The 16,294-nt window shown below is 30.8% G+C and overlaps 1 protein-coding gene across 1 annotated transcript; it reads left to right on the top strand.

The window, feature by feature from the left end:
- Positions 1–928: 928 nt before the first annotated feature.
- Positions 929–16,076, top strand: LOC134281968 (deoxynucleoside triphosphate triphosphohydrolase SAMHD1-like). Its single transcript, XM_062764406.1, has 14 exons — positions 929–1,063; positions 1,912–2,072; positions 2,482–2,597; positions 2,714–2,784; positions 4,503–4,604; positions 4,776–4,829; positions 6,781–6,945; positions 9,711–9,790; positions 10,384–10,452; positions 10,564–10,765; positions 12,318–12,416; positions 12,640–12,738; positions 15,144–15,264; positions 15,568–16,076. The coding sequence occupies exons 1-14, from the start codon at positions 1,022–1,024 to the stop codon at positions 15,621–15,623; spliced, it is 1,437 nt and encodes a 478-aa protein (XP_062620390.1). The 5' UTR covers positions 929–1,021; the 3' UTR covers positions 15,624–16,076.
- Positions 16,077–16,294: the final 218 nt, after the last annotated feature.

Here is a 16,294-nt window from a genome sequence, read left to right as displayed (position 1 = left end):
AATAAACATGTCATTCTAAAGTAAAGGGACCAGTTCTAAAATTCTTTAATTTCTGTTTCGCCTTACTTAAATTGTCGAAATGAAATATTATTTAATCGTTATCCACGAGAGTTCACAATCAGTGACTAACATGGGAGTGTTAGATAAGGAAGTATCTTAAACAAGATTTCACAAAATGTGACAACCACTGGAGTTCACAAGCAGTGACATCAACGAGGGTTAAATGGTTCTGACTTACACGGAAGTTTACAAGAAGTGACTAACAAGGAAGTTCACAGATAGTGATTTATACGGGAGTTCACAGGTAATGACTTGCGAGGGTTCAAAGGTAGTGACTTACACGGGAGTTCACAGGTTGTAACCTACCTGGGAGTTCACAGGCAGTGAATAAAATGTAAATTCAGAGGTAGTGACTTTCATGTGAGTTCGCAGGTTTGAACATATTTCATTGCGCTAAATATATATAGTTGGATTGAGCACAAGTTCTAAAAACTTAAATCGCCATCTCCCTACATGAAATATCACAAAAGGTTAAATTAGAAGTGTCCAACAGTTTGTACATGCTAAATTACTAGTGACTCAAATTAACTCACTATGTAGACATGTATACTGCTACTATATTTTTTATATTAGTAATTACACAAATGAACAATCAGTTAAATCTACATTAAAGCTGAATATAAGAATGTATAATAGAGAAGAGATATAAGAGTTCATAGGTAGTGACTAACAAGGTTGTTTTTCAAGGGGTCAAAATTGGCTCTTATCATATATGCATGTAGTCCTTTATATAGGTAAATATTTACAGAGTAATTTCCGAAATCTACAAAGCGGGATGTAACATGATTCCGCTAATTCAACAATTTTTAAAATTTATCGATAAGACTTAAATATAGGTGAATTTGTCGACGTTATATCTGAAATATTTCAATATACATATCTTATCGGTGGTGGTCCTGTCATAAACCTAGACGTTAGTTGTGCACGTTAGTACATATTCTTTGAACCAAAAATTGATATAATGACTTTACAAGAAGACAATACAAATTTGAGGAAAAAAACTGTAAGTATTGTAAATTATCATCAAGATGAAATATTAAGTTTCTTTTATAGAATGCATGTATATTGTATGAGCAGAAATATTCCAGGTACAAAAAATCACTATGGTAAATCAAATAAAGAATGAAATATCAAAAAAGGAAGAATTGATTGATTGATTGATTGATTGATTGATTGATTGATTGATTGATTGATTGATTGATTGATTGATTGATTGATTGTTGTTGTTTTACGTCCCATTTGAGAATTTTTCACTCTTGTAGAGACGTCATCATATACCGATGAAGGGCTTCAAATTTTGAATAGAAGGAATAAAAATGGGAATATCACATACACTGATAGTTCTCAAAAAATTTCAATATTACAAATTTGTTAACAGGTCACAAATAATGGCCTCTTAAAATTCTAGAAGTAAGATTAGGTACCAAGGCAACTTTAGCATTCCTTGTTAACCGGTCACACGTCATTGGGAAGTCTTCCAAAAATATTTGAAGTCTATTCCCAGTTTATTGTAGTGTTATCTTTAAGTTAATATTCAACCCTTAATTCTCTATAATTTATGCTAAATAATTTATTTTACATATTTTCATACAATAAAAATCAATACACTTGCTTATTTAAATCCCTTTTTTCAAATTCAAAAATAAATACCATCCACTTGAAACTGCAATTTTTAAATATATTGGACTCCAATGCATACTGTATTGCATTTGTTTACCGGGTTTTTTTTTCGTCAACAGATATGATAAACGCAAAAAATCTACATTGGCATAATAAAAACAATAAATTTAAATAACTGTTTATATATTTTTTAAAGAAAATTTTGCCATCGAAATTTTTATCGTGTTACAGATAATTAATGACTCCGTCTGGGGACCAGTAGAACTGTCTGAGACATCATGGAAGATCATAAACACACCTGAATTTCAACGACTTAGGTTTATCAAGCAGTTAGGGGGATGTTATTTTGTGTATCCTGGTGCATGCCATAACAGATTTGAACATTCTATAGGGTATTTTTTAAATGTGAAATACTTATGCCTTACTATGATACAAAATTTAAGAATAGGGACAGCTGTACTGAGGAAGAGTTGACAGTGGCTTGTTCTCATTTTTTTCAATTTATTTATATTTTTTTATTTTATTCTTTATTCATTTGTTGTTTTTTTTGGGGGGTGGGGGTTGTAAAATTTATTTTTAGATTTGTGCTCACAAGCTTTTTTTTAAAAGGCAAGTCGTTTGTTTCATGTACGGTAATTGAGAATGTAGGTTGAAATTGTCTGTCTCAGTACATAGTCTGGAGAATGCACCTAAGGACAATATAGCATTTCGAAAAATTACATATATTTGATTAATATGAAAAGTCATTTTTTTTATTTATACAGTTTTATTATTGAAACACATTAATTGTTTTCTTATTAGAACTGCACACTTAGCAAGAACTCTTGGTATCGAGTTACAGAACAATCAGCCAGAACTTGGCATAAATGATGAAGACATAAAATGTTTAGAGGTTGCTGGACTTTGTCATGATCTAGGTTTGTACTCATGTATATTTTGCACACATATATAGTAAAAATTTCTGTCATATTATTTTAATATGAAAATTGATAAGTAGTTGTTGCGTTTAAATATTGCTACCTTTATCTCACAGGACACGGTGCCTTTTCCCACTTGTTTGATCTGCTGTTTATCAAAAAAGCAAGACCTGGATATGGATCGGAGGTAAACGCTCGTTTAAGGACATGCATGTAGGCAAAGTACCTTATCTACTGATAGTTTTTTCAAGATATATCTAAATTAAGATAATAGTGTCAACAGATGTTCGTAGACAAAAAATCGACATGTAATACCAGGGGTTTTGAAAGATATCAATTGATTAGATAATTGGTGAAAGAAAAATATATTTCAAAAACTAAACATATACTAGATGTTTCTTTTATATAAAAAAAAAACTGCTTTAGAAGAAGTGTGCAACACCGTCTATAGAAATTAAAATATAGAATGCGGTTCCTTCAAAAATTAGCATGTTCTTATTATGTCCTTACAAACAGTGTTAATCTATAAGCCCCTTGCTGTAGACGTCTTTAATTTCACGTGTCTAAAATTTCACGGTTAGATAGAAAAATAACTTTCACGGTGGTTTTAATTTCACAGAGAATCGTTCATAAATATTCAGGTGCTATGCCTGTTTTAGATAGAAAACAAGTGAAATTAAAAACGCTGTAATGTATTCTACTTCTACAGTACTTACCTAGATTACACTAGGTCATATAAACTCTAAAATCCATTATTTTACAGTCTGTCTAAGCTTTTGATTTTTAAAAAAAAGATAATGAAATAGTAAATGATATTGATTTGCAAGTTATTTTCAGATAATATCTGGATCAAAGTAACTAGTACTATAATTTTACATTCCTTCCGTAAAATAAATACAAGCAAGACTTTAAAATCCTTGCATCCAGCATATGAAGCAATAATTAGCGATGAACTAATCACAATTTTGATATTTATTTACAGTGTGCCGAAATTAATACCAAAGGGAGGAAAATGTTAATCGTGCATGAGAAATTACTCTATGTCTCAATATTTTTCCTTTTTTCTGAAAATCTTGCAAAAAGACTATACATGCTTAAAATTAGTTGTTTGCCCTGAAAAATCCAAAATCGGTTATCACCACAAATAATAAACAGCATTCTACACCAAAGAAAATGACTAAATTTATCACAATATACAGAGTGGATTGTACATGTACCTTTGGAACCTTTTTGTAATCTATTACACATTTAATACTTAGCTACAGACTTCACAAAGTCTCCACCTCTAATCGAAATTGATATATCCCTACTAAACAGTCCCTATATAATTTCATACTTTAAACATTCCAGCAGTTCGACGGTTTCCCCCGACTATCGGTCCAGGAACTGTTTAAACTGAATGTTAAAAAGACTGTTGCGAAGTCAAATAGTCAACTTGTTGGACCGGAGTGCAAACTGTCGCCCAAGACCGTAAGCTTGAACTCCGGTCCAACAGATCGACTGTTTCCCTCTACCCCAGTCAATAGCTGTATATTGTAAAGTACTCTGATGTGGCTAATTTTATTATAACTTTTAAGCTAGTGTAATTCAATGGCAAGGTTTGGACTAATCGTTGGTTAACAAATTAATGATACTCAATGTGGCTATTAATCATCATTATATACTTTTTAAGAATACTTCTTTTAACTTCTAGAAATGTTTCTGGGATCTAATTCTATGAAAATCAAGATCGATGCTATATGATTCTTTTACCTGTTTGATTTTGTATTTTATATACAACCACTTTTAACATATCCGTAATTTGTCGTTGTCAAATAAAGATATTTTTGTATATTGAATCTAGTTGTTTCTTTTCATTTTTATTTTTTTCAGAGAAAAAAAGTGTATATCTATTTTATTTTATAGCATGAAGACGCATCTCTGAAAATGCTAGACAGAATTTTCAAAATTTTCAATTTAAAAGAATTAAGCGAAAATAGCAGAACTTTTATCAAAGAACTTATTAAGGTAGGTTTGTTGCCAGAATCTTTATTTAAAAAATACTCAAAAAACTTTTTTTGTTCTTTGTAACTGTAACAAAAAATTACTTTTAAAATCGGTTTTAATTTGATTTCTGATATCGATTTATACTTTTTTTTAAATTTCAAACATTACCTTTTTATTCTTTTGATTTAACAGAAACCAGAAGGTCCATATAAAGGAAGATCTAAAGAAAAGCACTTCCTCTACGAGGTAAAAAAAAACTTTAAATTATCATAATTTTAATGTAAATTAATATTCTGAATGGAGAAAAAAAGAAACACACATAGATGAAATATTTTTGAGTAAGTGGCTGAACATTATGAAAATTTATAAAAATGTGTATCTTTATAACCGTGCGTAAAAATCAGAGTTTAAATTTATCCAACTGTGAAATGTATAACCTCACGTAGGAGAATTGTTTTTAAAACATTGCTGTGACGTCAAGCCTTTGTTCTTGCAGTCGAAAAATTTACCTGTAGCCGTCCGATAATAATAATTACCAGTCTGATAATATATTATCGGACGGCAATGATAACAAAATCGGACGGTATTTAAAAAGCAAAAAGAAGAGTGAAATTAAGATTAAATATGTCTAGAAACCCCCAATAAAAATGTTTGGAAAAAAATTAGGGAAACCAAACGCAAGGAAATTAAGTTGATCACAGTACAAAATAGCAAATCGATGAGAAAAATTCCAAGTTTAAACCTTCCACGACATTAATTTTCATCTTTAAAAGAGTTTTTTGATTCAGCACTTTGAATAAGCGAATTTAAATCCATTTCTGAAAAAAAAAAGATTCTGCAATCTCCTTTTATGTTTGTTCCCCGATGGCAACACTTTCAAAACCTGAGAATGTCCATTATCTTAGCTAAAAATTCAGCTAGGGTAAAAATCCGCATTTTACTTGCCACGGTGATGGTTAAAATATTGCCCAAAATTATGTCAGTATCAATGTCAATTTATGCACATCATAAATAAAAATGTTCCCTCAAAAAATCTTTCACCCCCGTACCCCTGTCCTGCTAAACGAAACGACTGCCATTGAATGAATGAAATTAATGAAACAAGAGTTCACTCACTTTTTTTACCGTTCACTCATTTCTTTTATCTACTTATTAGACGGGTAGAAAACAATGGATGCTTGAACTCCCATTGTGTTATTATCGGACTCCTCCAGGTAACTTTTGGACATTTAAATGGCAATGTTTTAAGTAAGATATATGCCTCATACTATTCTATATGTAAAATTATCAGACAGTTTTCGGCCCTAACGGGCCTCAAACAGTCTGATAATTTTACATATAGAACAGTATTCGGCATATATCCATTACTTAAAGAGCAAAAACACGTGCATATTTATGATGTCAGGTTGTCTTTTATAGAACTTATAGTACTTCACTTCGTTTTTCCCATATATACAGTCCATGTTATCATAGCACGGTTCATGGAAATTTCCATTGGATCTAGAGATTTTTTATATTACGTTTCCTCAAAGAATACATTTTATCTTGTTAAAGAAGAAAAGGAATGGTTTTCATCCTACCGTGACGGTGACGTTATCGCGTAGCAAAGTCATAGAGAAAATGTTTTTGTTTTTTTCATCTTGCAACCTGTTTAATCGTCACGGCATTGCCACTGAAACTGATTCTTTTACAGTAAACAATTATTGCCTAAGCATTACAATCACTCTAAAGCTGAAAGAAATCCATCGTTCTATTGTTGTTCGTGATCTTGTCAACTTTACTTCTATGGTATTTTCACTGTGCATCGTAAACCTAGTTTTTCAGCTTATCCCACCAGAAAAATGTCTTCAGAGTTTAAAAGGACCTTCTTGTACCAAATCAACCACTAGCTCCCGACGTTACTTATTTTTCTTATATTGAAAAATACCCCATATCTAATAATACACCGTATTATAAGGTATGGGGTTCATTTTATATCAGAAAAATAGGTAACGTGAGGTTTGCATGCCTGTTAATTAAATAATCTTACGTTCGTAATATGAATTCCAAGTTTTTGTCTCCAATCGAAAGCTATATTGGACTAATTGGACGCTAAAGTTTGAAGGCGTTGATCTCGAGCAACAAAGTACTGCCCTGTCGAAAACGTTGAATTAATATCCTTATAAGAAAGATAATTGCACAAATGTTATTTCAATAGGTAGTTGCAAATGACGTGAACAAAATAGATGTTGACAAATGGGATTATTTCTCACGTGATTGTCACATGCTCGGATTACATCATAATTTTCAATGTCAGCGAAGCATAAAGATTGCCAGAGTTATAGAACATGATGGAGAGAGGCATATTAGCTACCCAAAATCGGCAAGTAGATAAAAGACTGCACTGTAAAAAATGTGTTTAGATGATAGACACTTTCCTAAGCACATTCTTGTCACACTTTTTTTGATGCATTGAAATTCTAAACACATTGAATTTCATTACGTGTAACGGAAAGTGTTTAGAGCCTAAACACTTACATGTTTAGACTTTAAACACTTTACAAAACAGATTATGATACATGTTTACAAATTAAACACTTGGATGTTTTCATTGTCTTCCTGCAAGAAAACTGAAAATATAACAATTGTTTACATTTTAAATTTTATTCAATGAACATTCAAACATTGATTTATTATAAAGAATTTTAAATTAAATATACATATATGTTTAAATATATATTTTTACACGCTGGTTTTAATTTTAATCAGCTTAGCAAGTAGTTATTCCTCATGTCTGTATCAAGTTTAACTTCCAGCAATTATTTCACTGAGCAATAATTTGTTTTCATCCGTGACCGTCAGTAAGCAATCCACTTCCATACTTTAAGAATGTTTTCGGGATGCTCAAAACTATAACGAGCAGCAGACTTCACAAAATACAGTTTCCTCTAGAAAGTAAGAAGTGCTGAAAAATGTAAGAACTATGGCATGTCATTGTGGACTTGGAGAAGGCAGCAGTTCCTCTGATACGTGTATTTTTGCTTTTAAGTTGCATGTGGACCATATCCTGTAAGAAAGAAATTCAAATTTTATTAAAATATGCCCCGCGCTGGCTGGAGTTGTATGAAATTTTTCACGTTCGATAGCTATTATTTTGCTATTTTTATTGAACCTCACTTAACCACTATATAGTACTGATACCGATATAGAGACTATTTATGACATTCTATAAATTGTACTCCTTTCTAGATTTCAGGAATGCAAAATATAACCGAAGGGAATCTTGATCTACAACTTCATGTACATGTGTAACTGTATATCTGTTTACGTAACCCATCGTGGTCAATTTATGTAAAATAAAAATAATAGTTAACATACCTTTTATCGTAGTAATGTTGCATTTTAAATGCATTTCACAATCTCTTCATGATTGTCACTTTGATTAGCATTCACTTCCTTTAATCCATCTTCTTTAGCTTACATTGGAATTTTCTTTGTTTCGATAACCGCTCTATTTATCATTCGAATTTATATGCAAGATAACTCTGCACTTCACAGAAAAGTGTTCAATTTCTAAACACTTATATCTAAACATGTGTTAAATCTAACATCATTTAGATATAACACACGTTTAGACCTAAGTGTTTAGCCGTTAAACACAATCTTATACATGTTTAGGTCAAAACACGTAACGGAAGTGTTTATTTTCTAAGCGCATTTTTTACTGTGTGTGTGATTTATTTCAGCATTACAGGTTTTTAATCCTCTCCAAATAAATGAAAATAAGCTGAAGCATATTTTACAGTATATAAACTAGGCTGATCAAAAGTAAACTTTTAGCATATACACTGAACTAAAATTCTAAGTGTTCACAACGGTTATAGTAGCCTAGTGATTGAGCGTTCGCTTCGTGATCGGGAGGCCTGGGTTTGACATTCCTTATAAAAATCCCATATGTGTTCGATGGGCTTCAGATCCGGGGATTTGGCAGTGAATCATCCCAAATATGCCTTTGCAATATCCTTAGGCGTTTAACACGTAAGTGCACCGCTTGAAGGATGATTCAGACTGTTTGAGATGATATTAGACTACCAACAGCACCGATTTCTATCATTTTCATACGATTGAAATTGTTTGTTTTCATGTTTCTTGAATTGTTTCAGGACAATTTAACCCTCTTTTAACCTGATGTAAAGCAAAACTTTGGCCTCAGACAAAGATTCAGATTACTTTCGGTTTGATTAAATTTTGTCCAAAGCTTTCAAATTGTGATAAATTGGCGATGAAAATGGCGTACAACCTATAGAAAGTGTGTTTAAATGGGTTTTGATTCTGGTTTATAATTTTTAAAAAGTAATATCAAGGAATACAAAATTTAAGCTAAAAGTGAGTAAAACTTGGTGCAAGGATGATGCAGATATCAACATTCCAACGACTCTCCCTTCTTTCTGAATGGTCATTTTGCCAGTGTTTTTATTATTGTGTGTGTGTGTGTGTGAAATCAGTTTTTAAAATTTGATAATAATAGCAGAAAGATGCTAATTACTCAAAATTGGTTTTCATCGGTTATATCCGACTTTCATTCACCGATTGTTGAGAAGACTTATTTATTGTAATAATCTGAAAATATCACACAATTCTGTAATATAGTATTTAAACAAATGCATTTATTAGAGTGAACACTAAGAAGTTTTGTTAAGTGTAAATTGTTATCTAAAGTGACAATGTGTTAGGACATCGATATCGCTAACAGAATGGCTTTTTTTAAACTTTTTTCCCAACAAATTTGTGTTATATAAAATAAAACATTTGCAAATGCAAATATTTACTGTTGGATAAACCATGTTTTGCACTCGCAATAAATTGTTGTCCTTGCTGAGAATACTAAAAATTTGAAAACATAGAATGAGATTAAACTATGGTTAAAACATCTTATAAATTAATTTCAACTACATTTGTTGCTTCGTATGCTACAAATCCACTTTCATAACCTTAGATTTTTAACGGCAAAGTATTGATTTAATTATCTCATTTAATTTAATTGAAAATTGTTTTGATTGAAAATTGAGAGTTTATTAAAATCTTTCTTTGATCTAACTTGGTTTAAAAGTGTAACTTATGTATCACTTTATGCGTACAATATTTCAGGAATATTTGAACATATTTGATATGTTTTCTACACGGTATACCCTGCATCGTCAGGCCTACCAGCACCCAGCTAAAGAGCTGTTCAAACAATGTAAGAAATTTTAAGCATATCTTACAAGAAAAGGAGCATCCATATCGCTTAAAGAATTAAATCCAATCAAAAATATTATTAACGATGTAATAACGCATAATGAATAATATATGAATAAATTTAGATGAAACTGGAAGTGTACTTAAAGAAGTACATAACGCAGTTTGTCCATATATATTCTGTATTTGTTTAGAATATCAAACATTTTATGTACTTCTACATATATTTCTCTATTTGCTGGTCATGCAAAGTATAAAGTTAGCGTAAATAAGCGTTTTTGCTTATCATTGTCATTTACAATCAGTGTATAACAATATTCTAGAACTGTTTTAATTATCTCTAATTTAAGTTTTAAATATGTTGAATTCTTCATGAAAATGCATGTAAATTAAACAATTTTGCACAGATTCTTATTCATATTTTTTCAGCCTCAGAAAGTAAATAATGAAGCCGAAAAGAAACCTCTCCTTTCATGTGATTTATGCCATTATGTGATTTAACCCATTAGATTTAAATTTATAAGTCGAGTTGTTTTAATTTTTAAAATTATTTTCTATAGTATTCTAATTTGTCTTATAACAGGATTTCAGACGCCTTTTACAAAGCTGACAATTATCTTACATTTCCACCAAACACGCCTAAGGAAAAGGGGTAATTAATTAAGTAATTGTTTTCGAAAGCAATGTCCTTTCTGAAATTGATACATTTTTACTATAGTTTTATATCAAGTCTGAAAGTATAGTAATAGAATTATTTCTTTAGAGGAAAGACTTTATCGGAGTCAGTCGATGACATGGATGCGTACCTATGGGTGACGGATGACGTTTTTCATACGATAAGGACGCTACCGGAAGATAGTGAAAATATCAAACAGGCTAAAAAAATTCTAGATAGAATACTGAGTCGGGATTTCTACAAAATAATTGGAGAGAAAAAGGTTCAATTAAAGGATGAAATCCAAAAGGTATGTTTAAAAGAGAATTCTAAATACTCGTATGGCAAAAAGGGAAATAAGGTGCATTATAAAAGAATTATAATGAAAACTCTTATCTAATAAATGTAATACCCCAGCCTTCAGCGAAGAGGATGGATGATAAATATTTGGTTTACATATTAGGGAATACAGTAAACTCCTCTAATTGGAACACTGGTTTCAAAGAAATAAGCCGAATTAAAGAACAATTTAGAACAGACAACATGTCCAAACAATTGAATAATCGCACTGATATTTAGAAAATGGCATTGCGAGATTTCAGATTAGACAATATATACTGTTTATGATCTATCATTTTAAAAAAAATCTAGAATGGTAAAAAAGGACGGATTTTTTAAAATTTATATTTCCAAGAACTCCTAGACATTGTCATTTATATTGTTATAACAAACTCTTACATACGACTTGAAATTCTGTTGGAATATTGATTTTAAAGAGATTATTACGGTACATGTAATAATCCAGCTCCCACCCATCCATCTTCGCTAGCCAAGGGTGTCTGATACGCTACTCGAGGAGAGTAGCGTATCATTAAACCCTTGGCTAGCGAAGATGCCACCCATCTAAAAGATTTCAAATACAATGGAAATTTATACAGTACATGTACATTTAAAAGACTGAAAATTGATTTTAAAAAGTCTTTGATTGATATAATTCATGCAATATGTTTAACTGTTTGATTGGCCGAAATTTACACTTTTAGTCTCCACATTATGATACATTTATTTAAACTTTTGAGCTCAATTATATGATTCAGTTATCAATGAATTGAAATAGTATTGCTTCTTTTTTTAAGGGTATTTGGTTTCATCTTATTTTGTCTACTATATCAAAGGAGTTCGCGTACCTATCAATTTTGCTGAAATTTTCGATAAATAAAAAAGATACGTAATACCTATAATAATAACACAAGGAGTGCAGCCGTTGTCACGCCATGACGTGACGTCACGGGCGGTATTACCCAAAAGGAACAAAAAAAAACAATCATACACAATTAACTAGAGATAACGATATTACGTTTAGATACGAGTACAAGTACGTTTTAAATTTTCTTGAATGTCTACTAACTTGTCTCTGGTTTCTTTTCGCATATGACCTGATCAATCATCTAGATTAGCATTTCAGGCAGTTTTGTTCCTTTTTGGGTAAATGTACATCAACTATGGCGTCGGAATTTGAGCGAAGTTGTGGAGAAATGTCACCGCTCCTGCTGTAAAACATGCGTTTGAAATCATATGCATTAAGAGCCATAAAGAATGGTCCTTTCCAAAAAAGATTCGTTTGTGTTTTATGATTTTCGATTGAAGATTAATTGTGCGACAGCCTTGATATGAAGCGAGGGGTTCCCAGGTGACCTAAAATGCGTTGCACTCCTTTGTGTTATTATTATACGTATTACGTATTTTTTTATTTAATGAAAATTTCGGTATAATTGATAGGTACGCGAACTCCTGTGACTATATTATAATGCACTCAAAAGCAGAAATACAATAATAATCATGATAATGTCTGTTTCTTTTAGGATAAGAATTTCATACCAGAAGTAAAACTATGGATGGAAGGGAAAATAAAAAATAATTTAGATCCAACTGAAGAGGAGCTCGAGTTATTTGAAATCCAGGTAATAAATTGTGTATGTAATTTAGTTTAAACGATTTTGAAAATTCAATCAATATTTTATTCCTTTAAAGGAGAAAAATCTGGATGAAGAATAATTTTCTTTAATTGCCTCTCTTCAAGCAGTAAATAGTTGCTCTTCCAAAGAGTTAATCCAAAACTATCATATTGAATTGAAAATCTGTAAAGCTTAAGTATTAATTCTTTCAACTTTCATTATATATCAGGATTTAACTTTTAACTACGGAAATAAAGACAAAAATCCAATGGATAAGGTGTACTTTTTCCACTGGACAAAGGGGGCTGTGAAAGTCAAAGAAAATGAAGTAAGTTTAATTTCATAAAATATTAGATAACAAACTTATTGAACAATTTTACAGAAAAAAATTCTCATATGTTTATGTGAAATAAATTTCATGGAAAGAGTTTTTGAAAACCCATTCAAGTGCTTTGTTGTTATTTTATTTACATTGGGGTTTAGAGCTTAATTTTTAATAAGGTCATCATGTCATAAATTACCGTGCAACTTTAAAACTATGTTTGTACAAGGATAAACTTGCTTTTAATTGACTTTTTACATATCATAACACATAACCCTGGGGGAGGCAGGGATCGTTATGGATAAAAATTTTCTTACTAAGGTATTTCCACTGATGATTGCATGTCATAAATTCAGGTACCTGTAAAGTGTGAAACTTTCACAAAAGAAACGAAATTTACAAAAACTATCAAAATGCTTTTCAAATCAAGGTACATGTATATAATTATATATGTGTAACTGCATGAGGACTTTTTCTACTTCAAATAAAATATGTATAGTTCAAGCACTTGTTAATATAAAATTTAAAAGGGCATGGACACAGTTTCCACTGAATTTTTAACACCAATGTTTACTAATGTTTACTATTCCTACCCTAGGCCTCATCTAATGATTAGCAAAAACTTGAACATCATTTGTTGATTAACAAACGAGATACAGAACTTAAAGTTCTTCATAATGTAAATAAGGCTCGTGCCTTGTATTTGTTTACATATAGAAAATATCATATTTATGCCAAAATGAAAGTCAGCAAATCAAAAGAAACTGTTGAATCGCATCTAAATTAACTTTTTTATTGAAATTATCTACTTTGAACGAACATATGTTAGTATATTAACCCATGTAAACAAAAACATGACACAGACCTTGTTTACATAACAAAGGCTTGTAGCTATAAATCTGTCTTGTATCTCGACATCTGACGTTCAAATTTTTGATTATTATTAGAAAGACCCTAATTAGATATTTGTAAAAGTGGAAAAATAAAATTTGAAAATTTAATTGAAACTCTGTCTATGCTCCTTTAAATACCGATATATTATGCTCCCTTCTCTCATGATGTATTTACATGTATTAACTGCTACCAGCTGCAAATATGCACAGGCATACTACATGTATGCATGTATAATTTTAATATGTGCAGTATTTTCTAATTTTTATGTCTTACTCTTAATTTCAGCCCTTATTTACAACATATCTATCAAAATTGATGTTGTACATGTAAAGGCTCGTTTATGTACGGGTCAAAATAAAGTTAATGTACTGTTGTATTGCGAATGTCTTTCAACATAGGATAAACAAGGGCTATTTTGCAAAGATATATTATATAGCCATTGAAATTTTGGGGTTACCTTTTCTGTTGGTTAAGCCCCACCCCCCAATTTCAATTAACCTCCTATTTAAATTTGCTTCCGATGCCTTATGAGCTTTAATCGAAACAATTGCCAGTGTTAACATGTGCTTGAACTATATGAATTTTATGTGAAGTAAAGATAGAACATATACAGTTACACTTTATATATAACTATATGTACATGTATATACCTTGATTTGAAAAAACTTTCTGAAAGTTTTGTTTTATTTTGGCGGGTTTCGTTTTGATTTCGTTTCGTTTCGGTAAATTTCGTTTCGTTTCGATAGATTTCGTTTCGTTTCAGTTCGTTTCGTTTCTATTTAGTTTCGCACTTTACAGGTACCCATTTATATCAAGGAATCTTGAGGTTAAGCAGATTTAGAATTGATCAAATATTGGCTCCGGGCTAAAGGTAGTGCCGCAATATAGAAGTATAAGTAAAATTTGTCAAAATCTTCTCAAAAACAGCCACGAGCCTCATTTGGTGAGCTTATCATATAAGTTACAATTTGCTGTTTTTGTCCGCCGCCACTTTTTTTCTCGGCTATAGCATTAAGAGTAGTATGATAACAATTACATAAACAAAGTCTTAATCAAACTGGAAAACTTAAAGCACGGGAATGCAAAACAAATCTTGGTCAAAAGTGCTTGGAAAACATGTGATATTTGAGTGATTGTCAAGGCCCAAGGTCTATTGATATATTTGATCATGATATATTTATTGATTTGACGACATTTGGTTTATACATGAAGCAAGGATTTTTCATTAAAAAGTCACGTCATTGAACTTCCCTGAATTGGTTCTTCTGTTTTTAAGTTTTTGCGATTGCTTATATATCAATATTTTATTTATAATTTTTTTTTAATCAAAACAAAGTTTAAGAATTCATGTTAAGGTACCTGCTGTAGAATCAGCTTACAAATATTGTCAACACATTATGCTTAACAGAAAAAAAATAGTTTACAAGGCTTTTGAATAAACGACCTTTTTTTAATTTTATATAAAAAGTATCGATTTTAAGAACAATCTTGAGAGATTGCTTTTTTCCTTTACATAGGTTTCTTTGATGATGCCGTCAACTTTTGAACAGATTTATCTACAACTTGTCTGGAAAGGCTCAAGAGGTCAACATCCCGAGCTAAAAATGAAAATCCTCAAAACTTTTGAGGGTATAAAAGGTAATGACATATCATCAACAATTTTTACCTTTGAATTGACAACTGTTTTCATACCACATTCATATAAATCAGCAAAGATGATGATCCTGATCAAAAACAAACGCGAAGTTGTAAAATAAGTCTATATATTCAAAAGAAATTTTATCTGATGACCATGCACATTAAAATATAACCTAAACATCAAAGGTCCATTCTAAGGAAAACATTATTCGTTATTGTTTTTTTATGATTGCAATATAGTATAATTAAAAAATGCCGCTATAAATCATCTTTAACCATTTGTTTACACATATCTTCTTGTAGAATATCCAGAAGAGAATCCCTTTATTGAGCTGATCGACACAAAAGAATCTGGATAAGACATCAGAAATCAGATTATTTCTACAATAAACAAGCTCACACTTAATGAATTTAAGTCATTGTCACTTACTTCTTTATTGATATTCATTTTATATAATTTAATAATATTAATGTCCCCTAGTTTGTATAACCTTGACAAGGTGACTGGGCACGTTTCTTTTTCCTCAGGATAGACGGAATAAAATTACCTGTATTAGAATGAATAATGTTATTTATTTCGTAAATAACTTATGATATAGAAAACAAGGGATTCATACACTCATCATATAGTAATACTACATGTGGTGCTGAACACTATCATGACCCCCTATATTACTACATATGAAATAAATACTTGTATATACACAAAACGACAGATAGGGGCATTTAAATGACTTAAAAGATTATGCAACATCACGTTCATTGTGAGAAGAAATGTAATATTTATTAGAATTTTTAAAAGTATTCCTTGTACCACCAATAATTAAAATTTGTATTATTCTTCAATTACGTGATAAGCAAAGAAAAGGAGAGATACAGGGCAAATTCTAGAAATACACATTTCAAAGAAGATGTACGTAGCCATTTGTACTATTTACATTAAAAATTAATTTGTTAACTGCAAAATATTTTCTTTGGCCATACACGTTAGCATTTATTTGTAACTTAAATAACAAGTTAACATCAATAA

The sequence above is a fragment of the Saccostrea cucullata genome, unplaced genomic scaffold, assembly GCF_032062105.1.
Source record: "Saccostrea cucullata isolate Sc308-1 unplaced genomic scaffold, CSIRO_AGI_Scuc_v1 ctg85, whole genome shotgun sequence".
Lineage (NCBI taxonomy): Eukaryota > Metazoa > Mollusca > Bivalvia > Ostreida > Ostreidae > Saccostrea > Saccostrea cuccullata.
This window is presented reverse-complemented; position numbering and strand designations above follow the sequence as displayed.